Source organism: Zeugodacus cucurbitae, chromosome 2 (assembly GCF_028554725.1).
Source record: "Zeugodacus cucurbitae isolate PBARC_wt_2022May chromosome 2, idZeuCucr1.2, whole genome shotgun sequence".
Classification (NCBI taxonomy): Eukaryota; Metazoa; Arthropoda; class Insecta; order Diptera; family Tephritidae; genus Zeugodacus; species Zeugodacus cucurbitae.
In genome coordinates, this window is record NC_071667.1 from 15153361 (window position 1) to 15169892 (window position 16532).

The window sequence follows — 16532 nt, forward strand, 5'->3', positions numbered from 1 at the left end:
ACAAGAACTACTGCTGGGTTTTCTTATCTAGAAGATAGGTAGAGTCGAATGTAGTTTTTGGCTTTCCAATGCATTTAAGTCGCATAATAAGCTTGACGTTAGTTTAAGAAATTATCTTCAACCACCCAATTAACTCAAGAATTTTTTTGAATTTAAATTATGATACCTTTAGAGGCAAGCTCAATATTTTTGTTAGTAACACCGACAACATCAATTTCGCAATTTGCTTTGTTTGAATAACCTTAGTATGAAGTTCCCCCAGGACCACCAACGGGAGACCATTTCAATTTCTGTCTCATAATGAACAGTTTTTATTCATAACGTAACCTTCCATCTCCATAAGTATATATGTATACAGATCAGATCACTTTTCTATTAATTACAATTGCATTTAGACATATAAATTGAATATGTAAAGTATTGCACTTCTTGTTCCTTGCTTTCTTTTGATAATTAATTTCCTTGAGTAGATTTTTCTTATTTTCATATTTCTATTGGCGATTCAGTTGGCGGCTGCTCTTTGACGAAGTCTGTTTGCTGTTTTTCTGCCGGGCGATGTCGTCTTCTGCGACGTGGTCGCTTTTGCGGCAAATTCGGTGGTGGACTCAAACCCATGCTGCTGAAGGCTAGCGAATTTTCATCAATATTGAAGACTGGATAACGTGGTGCGAAAGGTGCGTCCACACTGACCGTATTGGCATCAGTGTCTGCGATGTTTGTGCTCATAAACATCGCTTGTTCATAGGATGGTGGAGCTGTACCAGTATTGAAAGACAAAATATTAGTGATAGAAAGTGAAAATTTAGAAAATATGGAGAAGAAGAGAAGATGACGGTTTCGAAACTTCTTCAATAAAGCATTCCAACTTACGCAGTTCTATCTCCTCTTCGCTAATGTCATCCTCCCCCAAACCACCAACCGCATCGATTTCATTTTCCAAACTGTTTTCCCTTGTAACAGCACGTGAAGTTGTCGGCTGCACATTATCTAGTTCTCTCTCCTCCAACCATTCCTCTTCTACCATATTGCTCGTAGTTAATGGCACATTGCCAATAGTTATCGGTATTGTAGTCTTCGGATTTCGCATTATGGTATTCATTACGGCCACAACGCACAATTCATAAGAGACTCGTACATTTTTGCTGATATGTTCACAAGTCGGCGCAGTTGCCGGTATGCGTATAGTTTCAGCGAAGGTTTTACGCGTCTGTTGCGGTACATGGCCGCAAACTTTCTTCACAATACAGATTTTCTCGGAGGCAGAGTGCAAAGCTGGCATATCGGAGTTGTATGTGGCACGTAAATTCAGCATTATTAATAGTTTTTTGCAATATGCGGAAGATTTATTGTCCACATCAACACTGATCAAGACAAACTGGCCGGGCACATAGCCGGTTTGTTGGAGATCAACTTTCATATGTATGGGTTTGGAGAGAAAGAAACAAACGTTCTCCATTGCATCATTGGTAGCAGGATTCTATAAAATAGAAGCGCATTATATAACATCGCAAAAGAGCCATAAATGGCACTCACCTGTAACAATTTACTCTCTTGATTCAGATCTAAAAGCTTGAGCACTGTCAAACCGACATTTTGTATGCGATCGGCTGCACCATTTCTGATAAACGTCACTTTGACGAGGTAACGTATATGTCCGTAAGTGCCTTCAAACGAAGATGGGCAATTAGCTGGTATGGGGCAAGAGAATGTGTAGGTATAAGTGCCAGCATCCATGACGATATTATTGCCATGCTCGTAGCCAACTAAGTATGTCGTAGATGCTATATAATCTTCGCGACCATAATACATATGCTTGTCCCTTGAACTAACTTTCGCTACAGCTATCTTTTGTCCATACCTTTCACGCCATTGACAAGCAGCGAATCCGCAAATTTGTAATTTAATGCCTAAAAAGATGGAAGAATGAAGAAACGTAATTGAATATCAATAATTTATAGCTGATTATTGGGTCACAAAAATATGACTTCTCCCTATTGTTTATTAAATAATAAAGATTTCTATGAGTTCATCGAAAAAAAGCAAGGAAGCATACAATTGCTTTTGTATTGAACCTGTTTCAAGATCATGGAAAGTTTTAAAATGTAAAAGTAATTATTTTGGGTTTTCGTTATTAAAATTTTAGGTTGTTGAAAATTATATAATTCTAGTGCTATTTAGGATCGAGTCGACGTTAGTCGTTTCTTGAAATTCCACAGATATTTACTCGAAAGGTATATAAAATTCGCGATTATCAAAATAATAAATATATGTATTAAAGTGTTGTCTATAACTGTAATAACTTGTGGTGCAAACTGTGCTATAAACAGTAAATGGTGAAACAAGGTATTTTCTCAAAATTTTTGCAGTATACGAGTTTTTATATGCATTGGAAATGTTGATAAGATAAACTAACCATAGAAAAAAATGTATTAAATAATCAAGATAAGATAATGCACTTGTATTGTTTATAAAAAGTATTTAACAAATATGCTAAAGCTCATAGTCGTCAAGCGAAGCAGAACTGAAAGCTCTTTTGTGCGCCTCTCCACTGTGCTCTTGGCCTTATCCTTAGTTGACGTAAGTGCGTGCCACTCATATTTTCGAACAATATTCCCCAAAAAATAATATAAAAATAGTTCTATTTTCATTTCGATTAGAAAGCAAATGCGGTAATCAAACGGATTGATTAATAACAATTATCAATATCAGTCTATTTTCGCTGGAAATACATTATATACATATCTACATACCATATACTATATGAGATTGAATCAGTGCATGACCAATATTAAGTTATTAAAATGTTTTTAATTTTTAAATTTTATTTTGTTTTTAACTTATTTGGAGTTATATACTTTTTATGTACATAAATCAACACCGTGTCATCGTCATAACTTACGAGTTTACAATATATGTACATTTGTATGCGATGACGTTGAACCAGTATTGGATAATATGAGTATTTACCACAAGCTTAAAATGATCTAGCATGCTTCTATTTTACAATTTAACACACGCATGAACTTCATAAGAAATTTGTTTAGGTAGTGTCACTCTAGTGAGTCATTTGTGCGCTATAAGCTATTGGATATGTGGGTGTCCGCAGCAATATACTAAGCTCATTCATTTATACAGACTCATATACTCTAAAGGAAGACCTAGGATTATGGAGAATTTTATACAAATATTTTAGTTTTTAACGTTCAATCACATAACTTTAGTGGTGAAATTACGCACTTAGACATCGATTTAAAAACTTAATACTTGAAGGCATTAACTTATATACTTTTTTTCAAATGTAACGTTAAAGGAATGTAGTTTATACATTCCATTGTATATAACTTTATATTGATATGGAGATTAAATACTAATATTGCTTATATAAGAACTTATCGATGTTGCATGAATTCACTAGCAAAAGCCAATCTTGCTGGCGATAAGAGTTGGGTACTGATAGGGTAAAGCCATAAAACCATACACCCAAAAATAAGCAATAACGCAACGAAGTACATGTGATTGGAAGATATAACTGTGTTTTAGCTCCCAAACTCCACTACAGTCTACGTAAAGTAAACAACTTTGACGACTCTCATATTGGAACCGTAAAATATTGAACACCTCTTTATACCTTGACATGCAATCTGTCAGGTATCATAGAACTGCGTCAGAACGTGTATATCTTTTTAGTTAGTTGAATATATGGTGGGGGATACCTTCAAGGTTATGGCTACTACTTAGTTTTCTCAATTATACCTTTCAATTTTTTCGTCTTCTCCAGCGTTATAATCACTTTACCACTAACAGTTTGTCCTGTAAAATATGTGCCAAAGTCATTTTCATCAAATACAATAACACAGTTATTAAGCTTTTTCGTATCACTCATCTTCAATTCTAATTAAATTTAAATTTTTATTTATTTCAAATAGATTTCCGAAACGAACACAGCAAGCGTTCGCTAATTCTTTGGAAGTGTCTATCGCACTTCAATTCGAAAAAGCAGCGACTTCGATTTTAATCGGGTTTCAATGAGCGCGCTAATATTTAGATCACACGATCGCTTAGCAATCTATTGCAGATGGTACGACCGCACACCAGCCGCAACAGCGGTGAACTGAAGCAATAAACGATATTTGTTAGTAATGTAGGTGAGCGCGCAGTTACGCCGCAGTGGACAAGCGATCTATCGATATGGTGTAAGTAAGTAGGTGAGCAGGTGCTTATAGCGCTGCGATGACACGAGTCGAGTATGTGTGTAGGCAGTCAACAAGGTATTCTTATTTATATGTTTATGTTTGAACATGTGTACACATACTCACGTTAGCCTACGAGTGCTTTGTTTGTTAAGTGTCTAAGATAACAATGTAAACGTTTCGGAGTTTTCTTCAATTCTCTAATACTAATTGCTGATCTACAGAAATGTATAGCGGTAATATCATATGCGGTATAAAGGGTGATACCAGCAAATGTTTAGAAAGAAGAAAGATATATGAGTAAGTAAATATTATTTTTTCGAAATATTGGATTGGAGTGGAATATACGGAGATAAGACTTTCGTACGTTAACATTAGGTTCTTAAATATCTTTTGGTCTTTTGAATTTCGCTGCTATGTATAAAGCGCTACAGAGTTCGTATCTGGCAATACTATACATCTTTAAAATGTCTTGCCATCACCTACATAACGACGCTATGCATGATTAGTTTGGATATTGCGTTCAACAGTTATAGACATGGAGTTTATTACAGTGTGTTCACTAACGCCGAAATTCGCGCTATTTTAAAGTTTTCCTTTGTTAAAGGCAAATTCGCTAGAGAAACGTTGCGTGAGATTAATGGTGTTTTGGGGGATGGTACTCTATCTCTTCGAACTGCGGCGGAATGGTTTCGACGATTCAGAGTGGGTGAAAACGACACCATGGATAAGCCAGCCGGCGAAAGATCTGGGATGACAAATACTGATCAAATCATGGAAGACATCGAGTTAGACCGGCATAAGGCATCTCGTGACATCGCCCAGGAGATGGGACATATTCACCAAAACCATTTTAAATCATCTGCAGAAGGCTAGATACATAAAAAAGGTTGACGTTTTGGTGCCGCATGATTTGGCGCAAAAAACCTTCTGAAAAGAATCAACGCCTGTGATATGCCGCTGAAACGGACCGAACTCGACCCATTTTTGAAGCGGATGGTGACTGGCGACGAAAAATGGAAAACATGCGACAATATCAAGCGAAAACGGTCGTGGTCGAAGGCCAGTGAATCGTCCCAAACAGTGGCCAATTCGGGATTGACGGTCAGGAGGGTTTTGCACACATACGCCCAGACGCTTAATTCTACCATCTACTGCGAACAACTGGACCGCTTGAAGCAGGCGATCGACCAGAAGCGTCCAGAATTGGCCAATAGGAAGGGTGTAGTGTATCACCACGACAACGTCAGACCACACATTTAGCCTGGACATAGGGCCGAGTGATTACCACCTGTTCCTGTCCATGGCGAACACCTTGTGAAAAGTGGCTGTCCGAGTTCTTCGCAAATGAGGAGGAGGGCTTCTACGAGGGGGGTATTATGAAGTTGTCGTCTAGATGGAAACAGATTATCGAACGAAAGGGCGCATATTTGAACTAAATACGATCACTGTAACACTTTTTATAAAGCATTGAATAAATAGCAAACAAGCAAAGATATTTGACAACCTAATATTAATTTTAATAGAGGCATTCTTTTAGCATAACATACAATAAAATTTAAGAAATATATTTTAAGAATATTGTATTTCAAACTACTACGGATACGATTATCAGAGCTTAGTTCACTTCGTAGAAACATGATTTACCACACCAAATAGGTGTGATTAAATTTTATAATACCTTTAAAATTCATACATCAAATAATCTCAAACTTATATATTGGTCTACAACTTTCCGCCGTTTTCCAAAAGATGTCTCTAGGGTCAAGCACTGGTCGATTAAATCGATTTTTTTTATATCCATCTTGGACATTTGTGTCAACATTAACCCAACAACATTTTGTAGAGATCTGTTTGCATTCCAAACTTATTCTGAACTGAAAATGTAACTTTTTGAGCCGAATTCTCGACATTTGCGGGAAATTTTGCCTTTCTTTTTTAATTTCAAGAAAAGTGGGGCTGAGGCTCATCGAATGCTTTCGGATACGTACTGTGAGGCTGTCCTAAGTGAAAAAAAACCTTAAATTTACAAAAACGGCGGAAGCAAAGTTGTAGACCTAATACAATTACGGTTACATAGCAGGGTGAAAATAATCAAAGCAAAGCTTCAAATTATATAAAAGTATTTGAAATATAGGAGATGTTTAAATATAGGCCAAAAAGATGGAGCACCTTGTACTTCCCTCCAATAGTCGACTAAAACGGTTACACTTGAACCAACACTTCCTGATAGCTGTCACACTGTCTGACACTTTCATCTGAATTTGTACGTGCCATACCAGTAAAACAATAAAAACAACTTTTTCACAGTACTTTTTTATCTCTTGGTTTACTCTCTAAATAATTGACATTTCTGATTACAACAAGCTTTACGCTCTTTCAGCTAACGTTTCGATAAGCGTTCAGTGTTATCACATTTCTTGGTAAAACAAAAATAATAGTACAAATATACATATAGGTTTTCATTGCCAAAACATTTTTCACATATGCGAAGTTATAAGTACTATTCGGAGGTATGTTAGCAAGTATGTAGATATTTTCGTGTTATTAAATTTGTTAAAATATATGGACGGCATTTATCAGCGTATTGATAACAAACCACATGCGCGCGAAATTACGTCGAACACATTAACTCAGTGCGCAAATAAGCAGGCAAATGTTGGCCCGATACCGATTGATATTGAAGTCGTGAAATATTTTGTAAGAAATGCTAAAATGCAACTATTATGTTTACTAATGAAGCAGTTAGTGGGACGCAACAGAACGGGGCAGAACGCGTTGGCGACTATTTGCTATTAACAGCGTAAAGCTTAAATTTTAAATTTTTGAGTGATTTAAATCAACTGTATATGGAAATATATGTATATATATAATAATAATAATTAATATATGTGTTAAATATGGTTGTAACGTGTTCAATTGAATTCGACAATAATCCCTATGGCACCTATTTTGGTGGTCAAATTATGACTGGTAAAATTACACTGCAGGCAGACAAGCCGAAACAGGTGTCAGGTGAGTTGATGAATGAATTTTATATTTTTAGAATATAATAATTATATTTATAATTTTAGAAATAAATGGTTTTAATAGAAAAGAAAAGAGACTAAATATTATTATTAAATATAAATTTAATAATATGAATAGATTGAAACAACTTTACACACAAATTTCATGTTTAACGACTCATTTGTAATGAGCATCTTTGTCTATTATATGTACGTGCTTACACTTTATTGGAAAAAATAACAAAAAAAAATTGTTTCAGTGTTTCAAGTATTATGCCATTATTAACCCCCGCAAGAACAATGTTATCAAATAACAACAATGTACAACCTACGTTTGAAGATTTGTTGTCAGATAGTTAAAAAAATAATAATAATTGTTATAAAAACAAAACTATTTTGCAAAACGGTTACTAAATGACAGTAACAATGAGTACTACAAACGTATAAGCGCGCTATATTTTTGACGTTCGCTATGTCTCTTATAGTTCCTTTTATTTTATAGCGTTCGATAATGTACCGAGTACTGACCCGTAAGGTTGAAAAGTTATCGCATCGTATTGTTTCTGCAACAGGGCGCTACTAGTATTGCATTCAAATGTTTTGCCTTCAGAGCCTATCTAAAAACGCTTATTATATGGGATTATTGGGCTCAAGATGTTGTATCCGAAGGCTTTTTTGTGTTTTCAAACCTCAAGAGAATGGTACCAAAAGGTGTAATATGTCAATCTGTTTATGTTTCAAAATGAAATATATTCTTAAATGTTTGAAGCGGTTCAAATCTCATGTCACATATTATTTAATTGATATAGAGTTTTTAGACTGATTAGTTATACAGAACATTTTTATATAAAATGTATTTGAAAACTAAAAATCACACTAACCACAATTATCGCGGAAAACTGTTGCCTAAGTGAGATGTAGCGACCTTTGATCTACCAAGCCATTACTCTTGGTTGAGCGCAAAATATTTTCCACAAAGTTTGTTATTAACTAAAGGTCTATTTTTACTACATAAATAACGAGTTACGAGTACGAAAAGCTAACAAAATTTTTAATAATATGAACAAGCCTTAAACATACCTCTACATTCTTTACTAGCTTACCGAACTCCACTTAACTAAGTTTCACACTAGTTAGAAAAATGTCTAGTGTTTAGAGATAACGGAATTGCTGATAGACTCTGCGAAAAGATAAATGTAAACCCCAAAATACAGTTTAATTTGTGGTAATGACTCATAGGCATTTCGAGCATTATTCATCAGATCAAAATAATCAGATGACTAACTAATATAATTTTTTGTGTTTACAACTTCATAAATTACTGATACTTGTGATTATTTGGCATAACTCTTTGTATTGCAAATATTTAGGGATCGTGCTGAAAATTAGCGGTTGCGCAGACACAAGCTGGGAAGAGAGTAGCAGCAGAACAACAACGGATGCACATGGCCGTTCGAGCACTGAAACGCAAACAACACGCTACAACGGCCACGAAGATTATGTAAAATCGAAGACTTACTTACTTAGCTCCAACGAAAGTACGTAGGGTTTGAGAAGACAAATTGACATTTATGTATTAACCTTTTAACCGACGCAATATTTCACCAACAGATCAGTCTGCTGTTATTGAGCCCGGCATACATACCTACACTTTTGCCTGTCAATTACCCGCCACCTGTCCTTCATCATTTGAAGGCTTCTATGGTTATATACGTTATTTAGTGAAAGTGGAACTCGTGCGACCATGGAAATTCAATCAGAATTTCACACGTGGATTTACGGTTCTGAAAGTACTGGACCTGAACTACGATAGCCCTTTACTGCGGGTGAGTAAACTCTTGTAAACTCTTTCAGCAAATTATATACACATACATATGTCCCCGTTTCGTAGGTGCCTTGCAAATCGGAAGCGCAGAAAGTCTTCTGTTGTGGACCTTGTAAAACACAGCCATTGGAGGTGCATGTTTCTCTGCCACAAAGTGGCTATGTGCCTGGACAAGCAATGCCAGTTAGCGTACTCATTTCAAATGAAACCAATATAAAAGTCGAAGAACTCAAAATAGAATTGGTAATGCTCATTTGCTACTACAGTCAAACACCGTTGACACATACGAAGAACGAACGCATAGCCGTGGTTAAGTTGAAAGGTGACGGTGTGCCGGTGCATTGCAAGAAACAACTCAACTATACGCTCTTGGTGCCGGCTACACCGCCGACATGCTTCAATCTATGTCGTATCATACAGATCGCCTATCAAGTGGAGGTGGTGGCTAAAGTGAAGGGTTGGCATGCGGATCAGGTGATCTGTGTGCCAGTCACGATCGGCAATGTACCGCTGCTCGGTGTCATACAAACTCAACCAATGGCGTCCGCTGAACACCACAATCCCAGTAGTAGTGTTAATGGAATAGTGAATCGTTCGTTCGCGGCTGGTGAGGAGAGTGCCGATATTGGCGTTAAGAAGTCCATCGAGGCTGATGGTCTACAGTCTACCGAACAAGCCAACTCTATACAAGTTAACAGCAGTGCTGCGACAAGTTCTGCCATAATGACAGCAGCACCGCCAAGTCCGTGGGCCGCGGATGCCAGTATACGTAAGTAACTCCTTGACAGTGCTGGTAATTTTGCTATTTACATTCTCACAAAGTATATACTAGTAAAAAACTTTAAAATCATATCAAAACGGAAGAAATATTTAGTAAAGGAAAGATCGACTAATAAGCCTCAGCTAAACCGCAAATACACTTAATTCGCAGTATCTTTAAATTATGGAAATTACCGTACACTTCCATACCTACTTATTAGTTTTATATGTTTTATCTTCCACAGCACCGCCATCTTATGAAGCCGCGCTGCACATGAAACGAGCTAAACTTTACGTTGGTGAAGGACACGAATATGGCGAAACCGAATTTGCACCACGGTATCCCGTCTTCAAAATACCAAGTGCAAACGCGCCAAGCAGATCAACAGACGAAGTTGATGCTCTGCCAAATGTGGATGGTGTAGCAACTAATGGTATCGCACCACCGGAAAAGAGTACATGGCTGTGAATTAGAATTAAAAATGTGAATAAATAAATAAATACTTATAAACAAATAAACAAAAAAAAAAGTTTTAATTTCTCGTAGCAACCTTCAACGACTTATCAGCGGCAGTAGCGTACGAAAATCCGCGAGCGTTACAGCAAGTGAATGAAATTTCGAAAACAAAAGAGGAAGGCGCTCAAACGCTTTTCGATTCCACAATGTTCCAGCAACGGTTTTGCCGTCACCAAATAAAATTCATATCAGAATAACGTCGTTGGCTTATCTAAAAACGCACGTTGGGTTGTTGTTGTTTATTTTGTTTGTATATCAAATATTTCTAACTATGTACATATTGTTGAAAGATCATTTACGTTATTGTTTTATCACGTATTTCACACGGATACATAGATGTATGCGTGCTTAACCTTAAGTATCCGCTATGCGCCGCCGAGCGTATTGCGCGTTGTCCAATTTTGTCATATTCAGTCCGATTCGGTCGATTGTCGAAGCAAAATGGTCGTAACTTGTGATATTCAATTCAATCAGAATGAATTCGGTACTTATTTCGCTGGCCAATTGGTGGATGGTTCGGTGGTGCTAAAGGCTGATAAGCCCAAAAATGTTAAAGGTATGTAATAAACGGTAAATTATAACAATAACAACATTTTTAATATGCTAAAAAATAGCTGTGGATTGCGAAGTTTGGGATTAGGCTTTAAATGCAACGGCACAAGCGGTTCTCAAGCAGAAATTTCCTCCGTTAGCTTATCAGTCATTAATCTTATCTGATTAGCTAATTTACTCATTGAAGTTGTGTACATTTGCACTGCATAGAAATATATACGCAGATACTACGAGTATATATAAATATTTACTGGTATTCAAAGCATTTGTTTCAGCTGGTGTGTGTGATGTAATGTGACAAAATAAATTTTACCTTGCAATCAATTAAAAATAGTTATAGAAATACAAAATAGGTATCTAAAATATATACTACAAATTTATAATAAAGTACTTATAGTTAGTCATATCATATAAAATTTAAATCAAAAATTAAATTAAATTAAAAATACGTATTGCATTTAGAGTTTTATGGCAATATTCATATATGTCCTATGATCCTTTTTGATCATATTCATAATCTCCTTCTACCACCGATGGGTACTGCGTCAAACATTTTCGAACAACATGAATGAGCCAGCGTAGCTGCTATCTTTTTATTCGCTACACCATGTCAATGTCGTCGAATAACTCATACAGCTCAGTTCCATCGTCTGCGGTATTCGTTGTCAATGTTCAGAGGACCATAAATCTTGCGCATCTCTCTAAAACTCCTAGTGTTGTCTCATGGGATGTTGACATCGTCCACGCTTCTGCATCATAAAGCAGCACGGGATTAATGAGCGACTTGTAGAGTTTGAGGACTCAACTTTGAAATTGCCTACTCAGTCCAAAGTAGCACCTGTTGGCAAGAGTGATTATGCATATTCATAATATAGTTCCAAAAAATAGAAGGAGATTAAAATGACATTTCTCAGACAACTTTAGGTGATACATAAAAAATGTATCACATGCACAAATCTGCTTTAACCCTTAAATGCATGGCGTACCATATATGGTACATATGGCTTGAGGCAAGGCTTCGTAATTCGATCAAATTAATCTGTGTCGCAGTTTAGTTTACTCACAATAGGTGTTATGAATGTTAACTGTTATTTAAAAATTACCACAGCTTTCAGAAGTTTATACTCTGTTGACAGTGGCCTAACGAAGTGGTCGGAAGTCTCCATATTGCAGCTGACCTCATGCATTGAAGAGTAAAATATCTAAAAACCTTATACAGTGGAACTTCCATAACTCGAAGATCTCCATAACTCGAATTTTTGAATTGGCAATAGAGTTTAGAAATCAAATTTCATACAAATTTCCTTCCATAACTCAAACTTCCCTAAGTCGAAGTTCTCCATAACTCGAACTCATGAATGGGCAATAGAAGTCAAATCTCATACAAAATTCCTTCCATAAATCGAATTTTTCGATCAAGGCATAATAAAAAATATAAAGTTTTACTATCGAGGTAGAATTTTTAAAGATTCCCTATATATCGCATGGAGGCGAACAAAAAATATGATATTGCACTTATGGATTGCATAAATCATGTATCAAAGGCATGTACCGACGGCAAGAGCCAGAAAATAGCAAATTACAAAATACAGGTTTTAACGTATGTATATCAAACTAATAAATATATAAATAAAGCTGGGTATAAATCTATATTTTACAGCTTTTTGAAAAATTGTATGTTTTAATGAAAATTCTATAACTCGAAGTTTTTTGTTTCCACTGTATTTATGTCTGAGTTAGAGTTAAAATTGGTGAATCCCAGCCTTCGTTCCATTGCTGTAACTTAATTTTAACTTTTATTAAATTAATTGGATAGTCCCCGGTGTCTTAAGTGACTACTTAACTGAGTTATGTTTTTCAACAAACGTATTAAAAATGAACATAAATCTTTTTAGTTTGAGATAATGTCTAACGTTATAAATATAGCGACAGATTTAAAGAAAAGGAAATTGATTCGTTGTCGAATAATGCGGCGATAATACACATGTTCTTCGGCGACTTATTTTATTTATTTATTTTTTTTAAAGAAGTGTATAAGAATTTAAATGATAATTATGGGCTTCTGAATTGAATTTAGGTAGTGTTTTAAATTGACACTAGCAGTTATATCACTTATAAAAATTTTTCATGAGTACAACGGTATTTAATGTTGGTTTATAAGTATTGAAAATACCTCCAAATTTAAAATCTTTTGATAAAATTCCAATCGGTTTGCTATTTATAATATTTGTAATAGTAATTATCTATGCACAAATAAAGGAATGTCGAAAAATTATAAAAAAATACTGATTAAATCTTAAGTTCATTGCTTATCACCACTAATACATACACATGTTATCATATATGGTATTTACTGTTATCAAAGAATTAATATCCGTGACCATGATTATTGGCTTTTATTGATTTGTACATTTTTGCACAAACTTTAGACTCGACTATTTTTTCACACATTATTTACGGAAATTTTCGATGTGAAATATAGATATGTAAATATGTATGAATATCTTTTTTAATATAAGAACTCACATTTATGACAAAATATCCCAAGTCTTAGCTGGATGATAAATTTGGTTATACCCAACCGAATACACAACTCTTGGTACTTTGAATTGATTAATGGTTGTAACGTAACATATTACGTTATTTCCGAAACCAAGCTTATTTCTTGCGTCCGACTTTGAAACGTCACTTCCTTATATTTTGGTTAATATTAAACTACTTGAATTCATAACTACTTATGCATGTTTCTTCCAGCTGTTATATTGAATATATCCGGGTTTGCGGTTACAAAATGGCGAGAAAAGCATTTGGGTAAAAAACGACATTTTTCCGGACGTGAGGACTACATGGAGTCCAAAACATATCTTATGGGATCGGAAACGAGTAAGTGTGTAACAAACAAAATTCCCAAGTAAGTTTTCACTAAGTTTTACTAGTAAGCAATACTGTTTTCGTCGACAGGTCAAAACTTTACAATACAAACCGGTACACACACATATAATTTCGCCTGCAAGCTACCGGAAAATTGTCCAACATCGTTTGAGGGTCTTCACGGCTGCGTTCGGTATATAGTTAAAGTGACACTAGTGATACCTTGGAAATTTAATCAGACTTATACACGCGGTTTCACAGTGATGAAAATGCTCGATCTTAACTATGAATCGCCGCAATTAAAGGTGTGTGTATACGTATTCTTACTAACTATCTACATCTAATATTAAATAAAAAAAAATAGATTCCAATAACCTCAGAGAACTATCGTTCCTATTGCTGTGGACCCTGCAAAACTGAGCCGTTGAAAATGCAAGTGCAGTTGCCGCAGGCCGGTTATGTGCCCGGACAGCGTATACCCGTCAACGCGCTGGTAATCAACAATACCAGCATACCAGTTGCCGAAGTGCGTTATGCGCTCGTAATGTTGGTTCGCTATTCTAGTCCAGCACCAGCGATACACACATGTCTCGAACGTATTACCATGACGACGGCGAAGAGTGAGTCTGTGCTGCGCAATTGTACGCGTTCGCTAACGCAAGAGCTTCTTGTACCGGCCACACCACCAACTTGCTTGAGGTCTTGTAGCATTATACGCATTTCCTACCAGGTGGAGGTCGAAGCACGTATGAGGGGTTGGTATTCCAGTCAAACTATTACAGTGCCAGTTCTTATTGGCAATGTGCCACTGTGGCAAACACCACCGATTATACAACAACAACCCCGTAGTAGTCGTATGCCGGCGTTCACTGAAGAAGTGCTGTTACAGGGTGGTGGATTGGTTAAGGGCGGCGAACAGCAAACTGTGACTGAAGTGGTGGAAGAACAGGATATTGCAGTGGTTGATGTTCTGTCACCAGTGGATATTTATCCAGAGTTGCGTGAGTATAAATAGTTACATATTTCACCCGGTGTTCGAATTCAATTTCGAAAAAGTTATAGTCGAAGCTTTCATTCTTTCGACGTACCATAGAAACTAACATAAGTTTTATTTAATATTTGATTGCAGTTTTTTGCAAAAAAAAATATTGTAAATTTGAGTATTTGCGAAAATAGGTCACCTTCATTACAATTACCACATAAATATCGATCAGCGTCTAAAGCTAGACTATAGTGAGTGACTTCGAAATTTGGATATGTCACTTTTCACAACTTTATTTAAAGTTATCCTTTAGCTTCAGTGAGTCAGTTATTATCATTAAAATTTCACCAAAGAGATTGATCTTTATAATTTCTATAAAATAAAGAACACGTCTTCATGTAATCCCGGTACTTTTTGCGCAGAATTTATAATGCGTTCCAAATGTGGATTCTACCCACATTCCAATTGTTTTCCTCTTGTGGAATTTGTATAACATTAAAATGTGGATGTTGGAGAAAATGTAAATGGTTTTATTATATAGGTATTTCTTTACACTGAAAAACATTTTTATAAATTTTACCTCCAAATTATGGAGATGATGTTTTTCAATACTAATACTAGAATACTAAGATTTTGTATATACTCTCTTAGTTATAGTTTTAAGTTGTATGTGAATATTTTTGTGAATTTGAATCTTACGCTAGATGTCATCATTGACTCTATAATTGTCAGAATCCACATTTCGGCCACAAAAGTGTAGAATATTTAGTTGGATTTTATCTATTAAGTTGGCGTCCATAATTCATTTTCGGAGTTGTGGAATAACTTATTTTTGAAAAAATCCAATTTCCACTAAATGTATTGTAGAGATTTAGACTTCCACTTCCACAATCGTTTATCTCGAAACGGAACTGAGTTCCATAAGTTCGAAAACTAAATATTTTCAAACATTTGTGTCTAAGCTTTAAAAATTCTGAAATGTTTAACCATTATTTTAATCAATTGCATTAGTAAAATTAAAACTATATTTTCTTTATCTTTCTCATATATTTTTTATAGCACCACCTTCCTACGAGGAGTCTTCACACACCATGCGCGGCGATGTAAACGAAGATGACTTACACGCATTTGGCCCATGCGAATTCGCGCCACTATATCCAGTATATGCATTACCTTTAACACTTGCCCCAACCGCGGCAGTGACACCGGAACCACCACGGGGTGTTTATATAAACCAAAATTTTGAAAATGACAAAGCATAAAGAAAATCGCTTTCGAACAAAACGGTATTAGCGCTAAAATATAAATGTATATACTTAGTAAAACTTTGGCAATTTTATAAATGTAAATCTATTAAAAAATGAATGTATATGCAATTTTGTCGATAAAACGATAAAGTATTTTTTAATAAATAATTATAAAATAATTATTAAATTTCATATCAAATATGTCAAAACCAAAAGGGAAATTTTATGAAAAATTTGTCCTTACAATTCGGAAGTTTCATAAGCTCTCAAACTTTACACCTTCACTACTCAAAACAAAAAAAAAAAAAAAAAAAAAAAAGCTTTAAATTAATTCATAAAAGCTACAAAGAAAATTAAACGCTTTAAGAAGCTTTTAACTTGTGAATAATTATTGAATATATTTTTTATATAAACTTTCACCATAAAATTTCAAAAAAGCTTTAAGCTTCATGGCAACCGAAAATAAGAAGCTTTGTAAAATTTGTCCCAAAAGATGCAAAGCACAAAATACATATTAGTGGTGACAGTGCCATAAAATTCCCTGTATATAGTTACTATCTCAATTTATAGAATATAATTAT

General features: G+C 35.3%; 3 protein-coding genes across 7 annotated transcripts in view; 2 read left to right on the forward strand and 1 right to left on the reverse strand.

Moving 5' to 3' along the window:
- LOC128924111 (uncharacterized) overlaps window positions 1-16532 on the forward strand; it is a 521511-nt gene that overhangs the window by 121954 nt on the left and 383025 nt on the right. The window lies entirely within an intron of this gene.
- LOC105219338 (arrestin domain-containing protein 17) lies at window positions 288-10133 on the reverse strand. 4 transcript variants are annotated; one of them, XM_011195399.3, is made up of 4 exons: window positions 9997-10133; window positions 1534-1907; window positions 871-1477; window positions 288-755 (listed from the first exon to the last, which is right to left on the reverse strand). In XM_011195399.3, the coding sequence occupies exons 1-4, from the start codon at window positions 10034-10036 to the stop codon at window positions 484-486; spliced, it is 1293 nt and encodes a 430-aa protein (XP_011193701.2). In that variant the 5' UTR covers window positions 10037-10133; the 3' UTR covers window positions 288-483. The 4 variants fall into 4 exon arrangements, with proteins under 4 accessions (XP_011193701.2, XP_011193700.2, XP_054091872.1 ...); XM_011195398.3 differs by lacking the exon at window positions 9997-10133 and adding an exon at window positions 3754-4122; XM_054235897.1 differs by lacking the exon at window positions 9997-10133 and adding an exon at window positions 2225-2326.
- Window positions 6593-16099, forward strand: Arrdc3_1 (arrestin domain-containing protein 17). 2 transcript variants are annotated; one of them, XM_029044979.2, is made up of 7 exons: window positions 6593-7205; window positions 8569-8736; window positions 8810-9024; window positions 9090-9792; window positions 10028-10266; window positions 10330-10855; window positions 10914-11182. In XM_029044979.2, the coding sequence occupies exons 1-5, from the start codon at window positions 7091-7093 to the stop codon at window positions 10249-10251; spliced, it is 1425 nt and encodes a 474-aa protein (XP_028900812.2). In that variant the 5' UTR covers window positions 6593-7090; the 3' UTR covers window positions 10252-10266; window positions 10330-10855; window positions 10914-11182. The 2 variants fall into 2 exon arrangements, with proteins under 2 accessions (XP_028900812.2, XP_011193702.2); XM_011195400.3 differs by lacking the exons at window positions 6593-7205; window positions 8569-8736; window positions 8810-9024; ... (1 more) ...; window positions 10028-10266; window positions 10914-11182 and adding exons at window positions 13606-13734; window positions 13813-14027; window positions 14087-14723; window positions 15764-16099 and having other exon boundaries at window positions 10695-10855.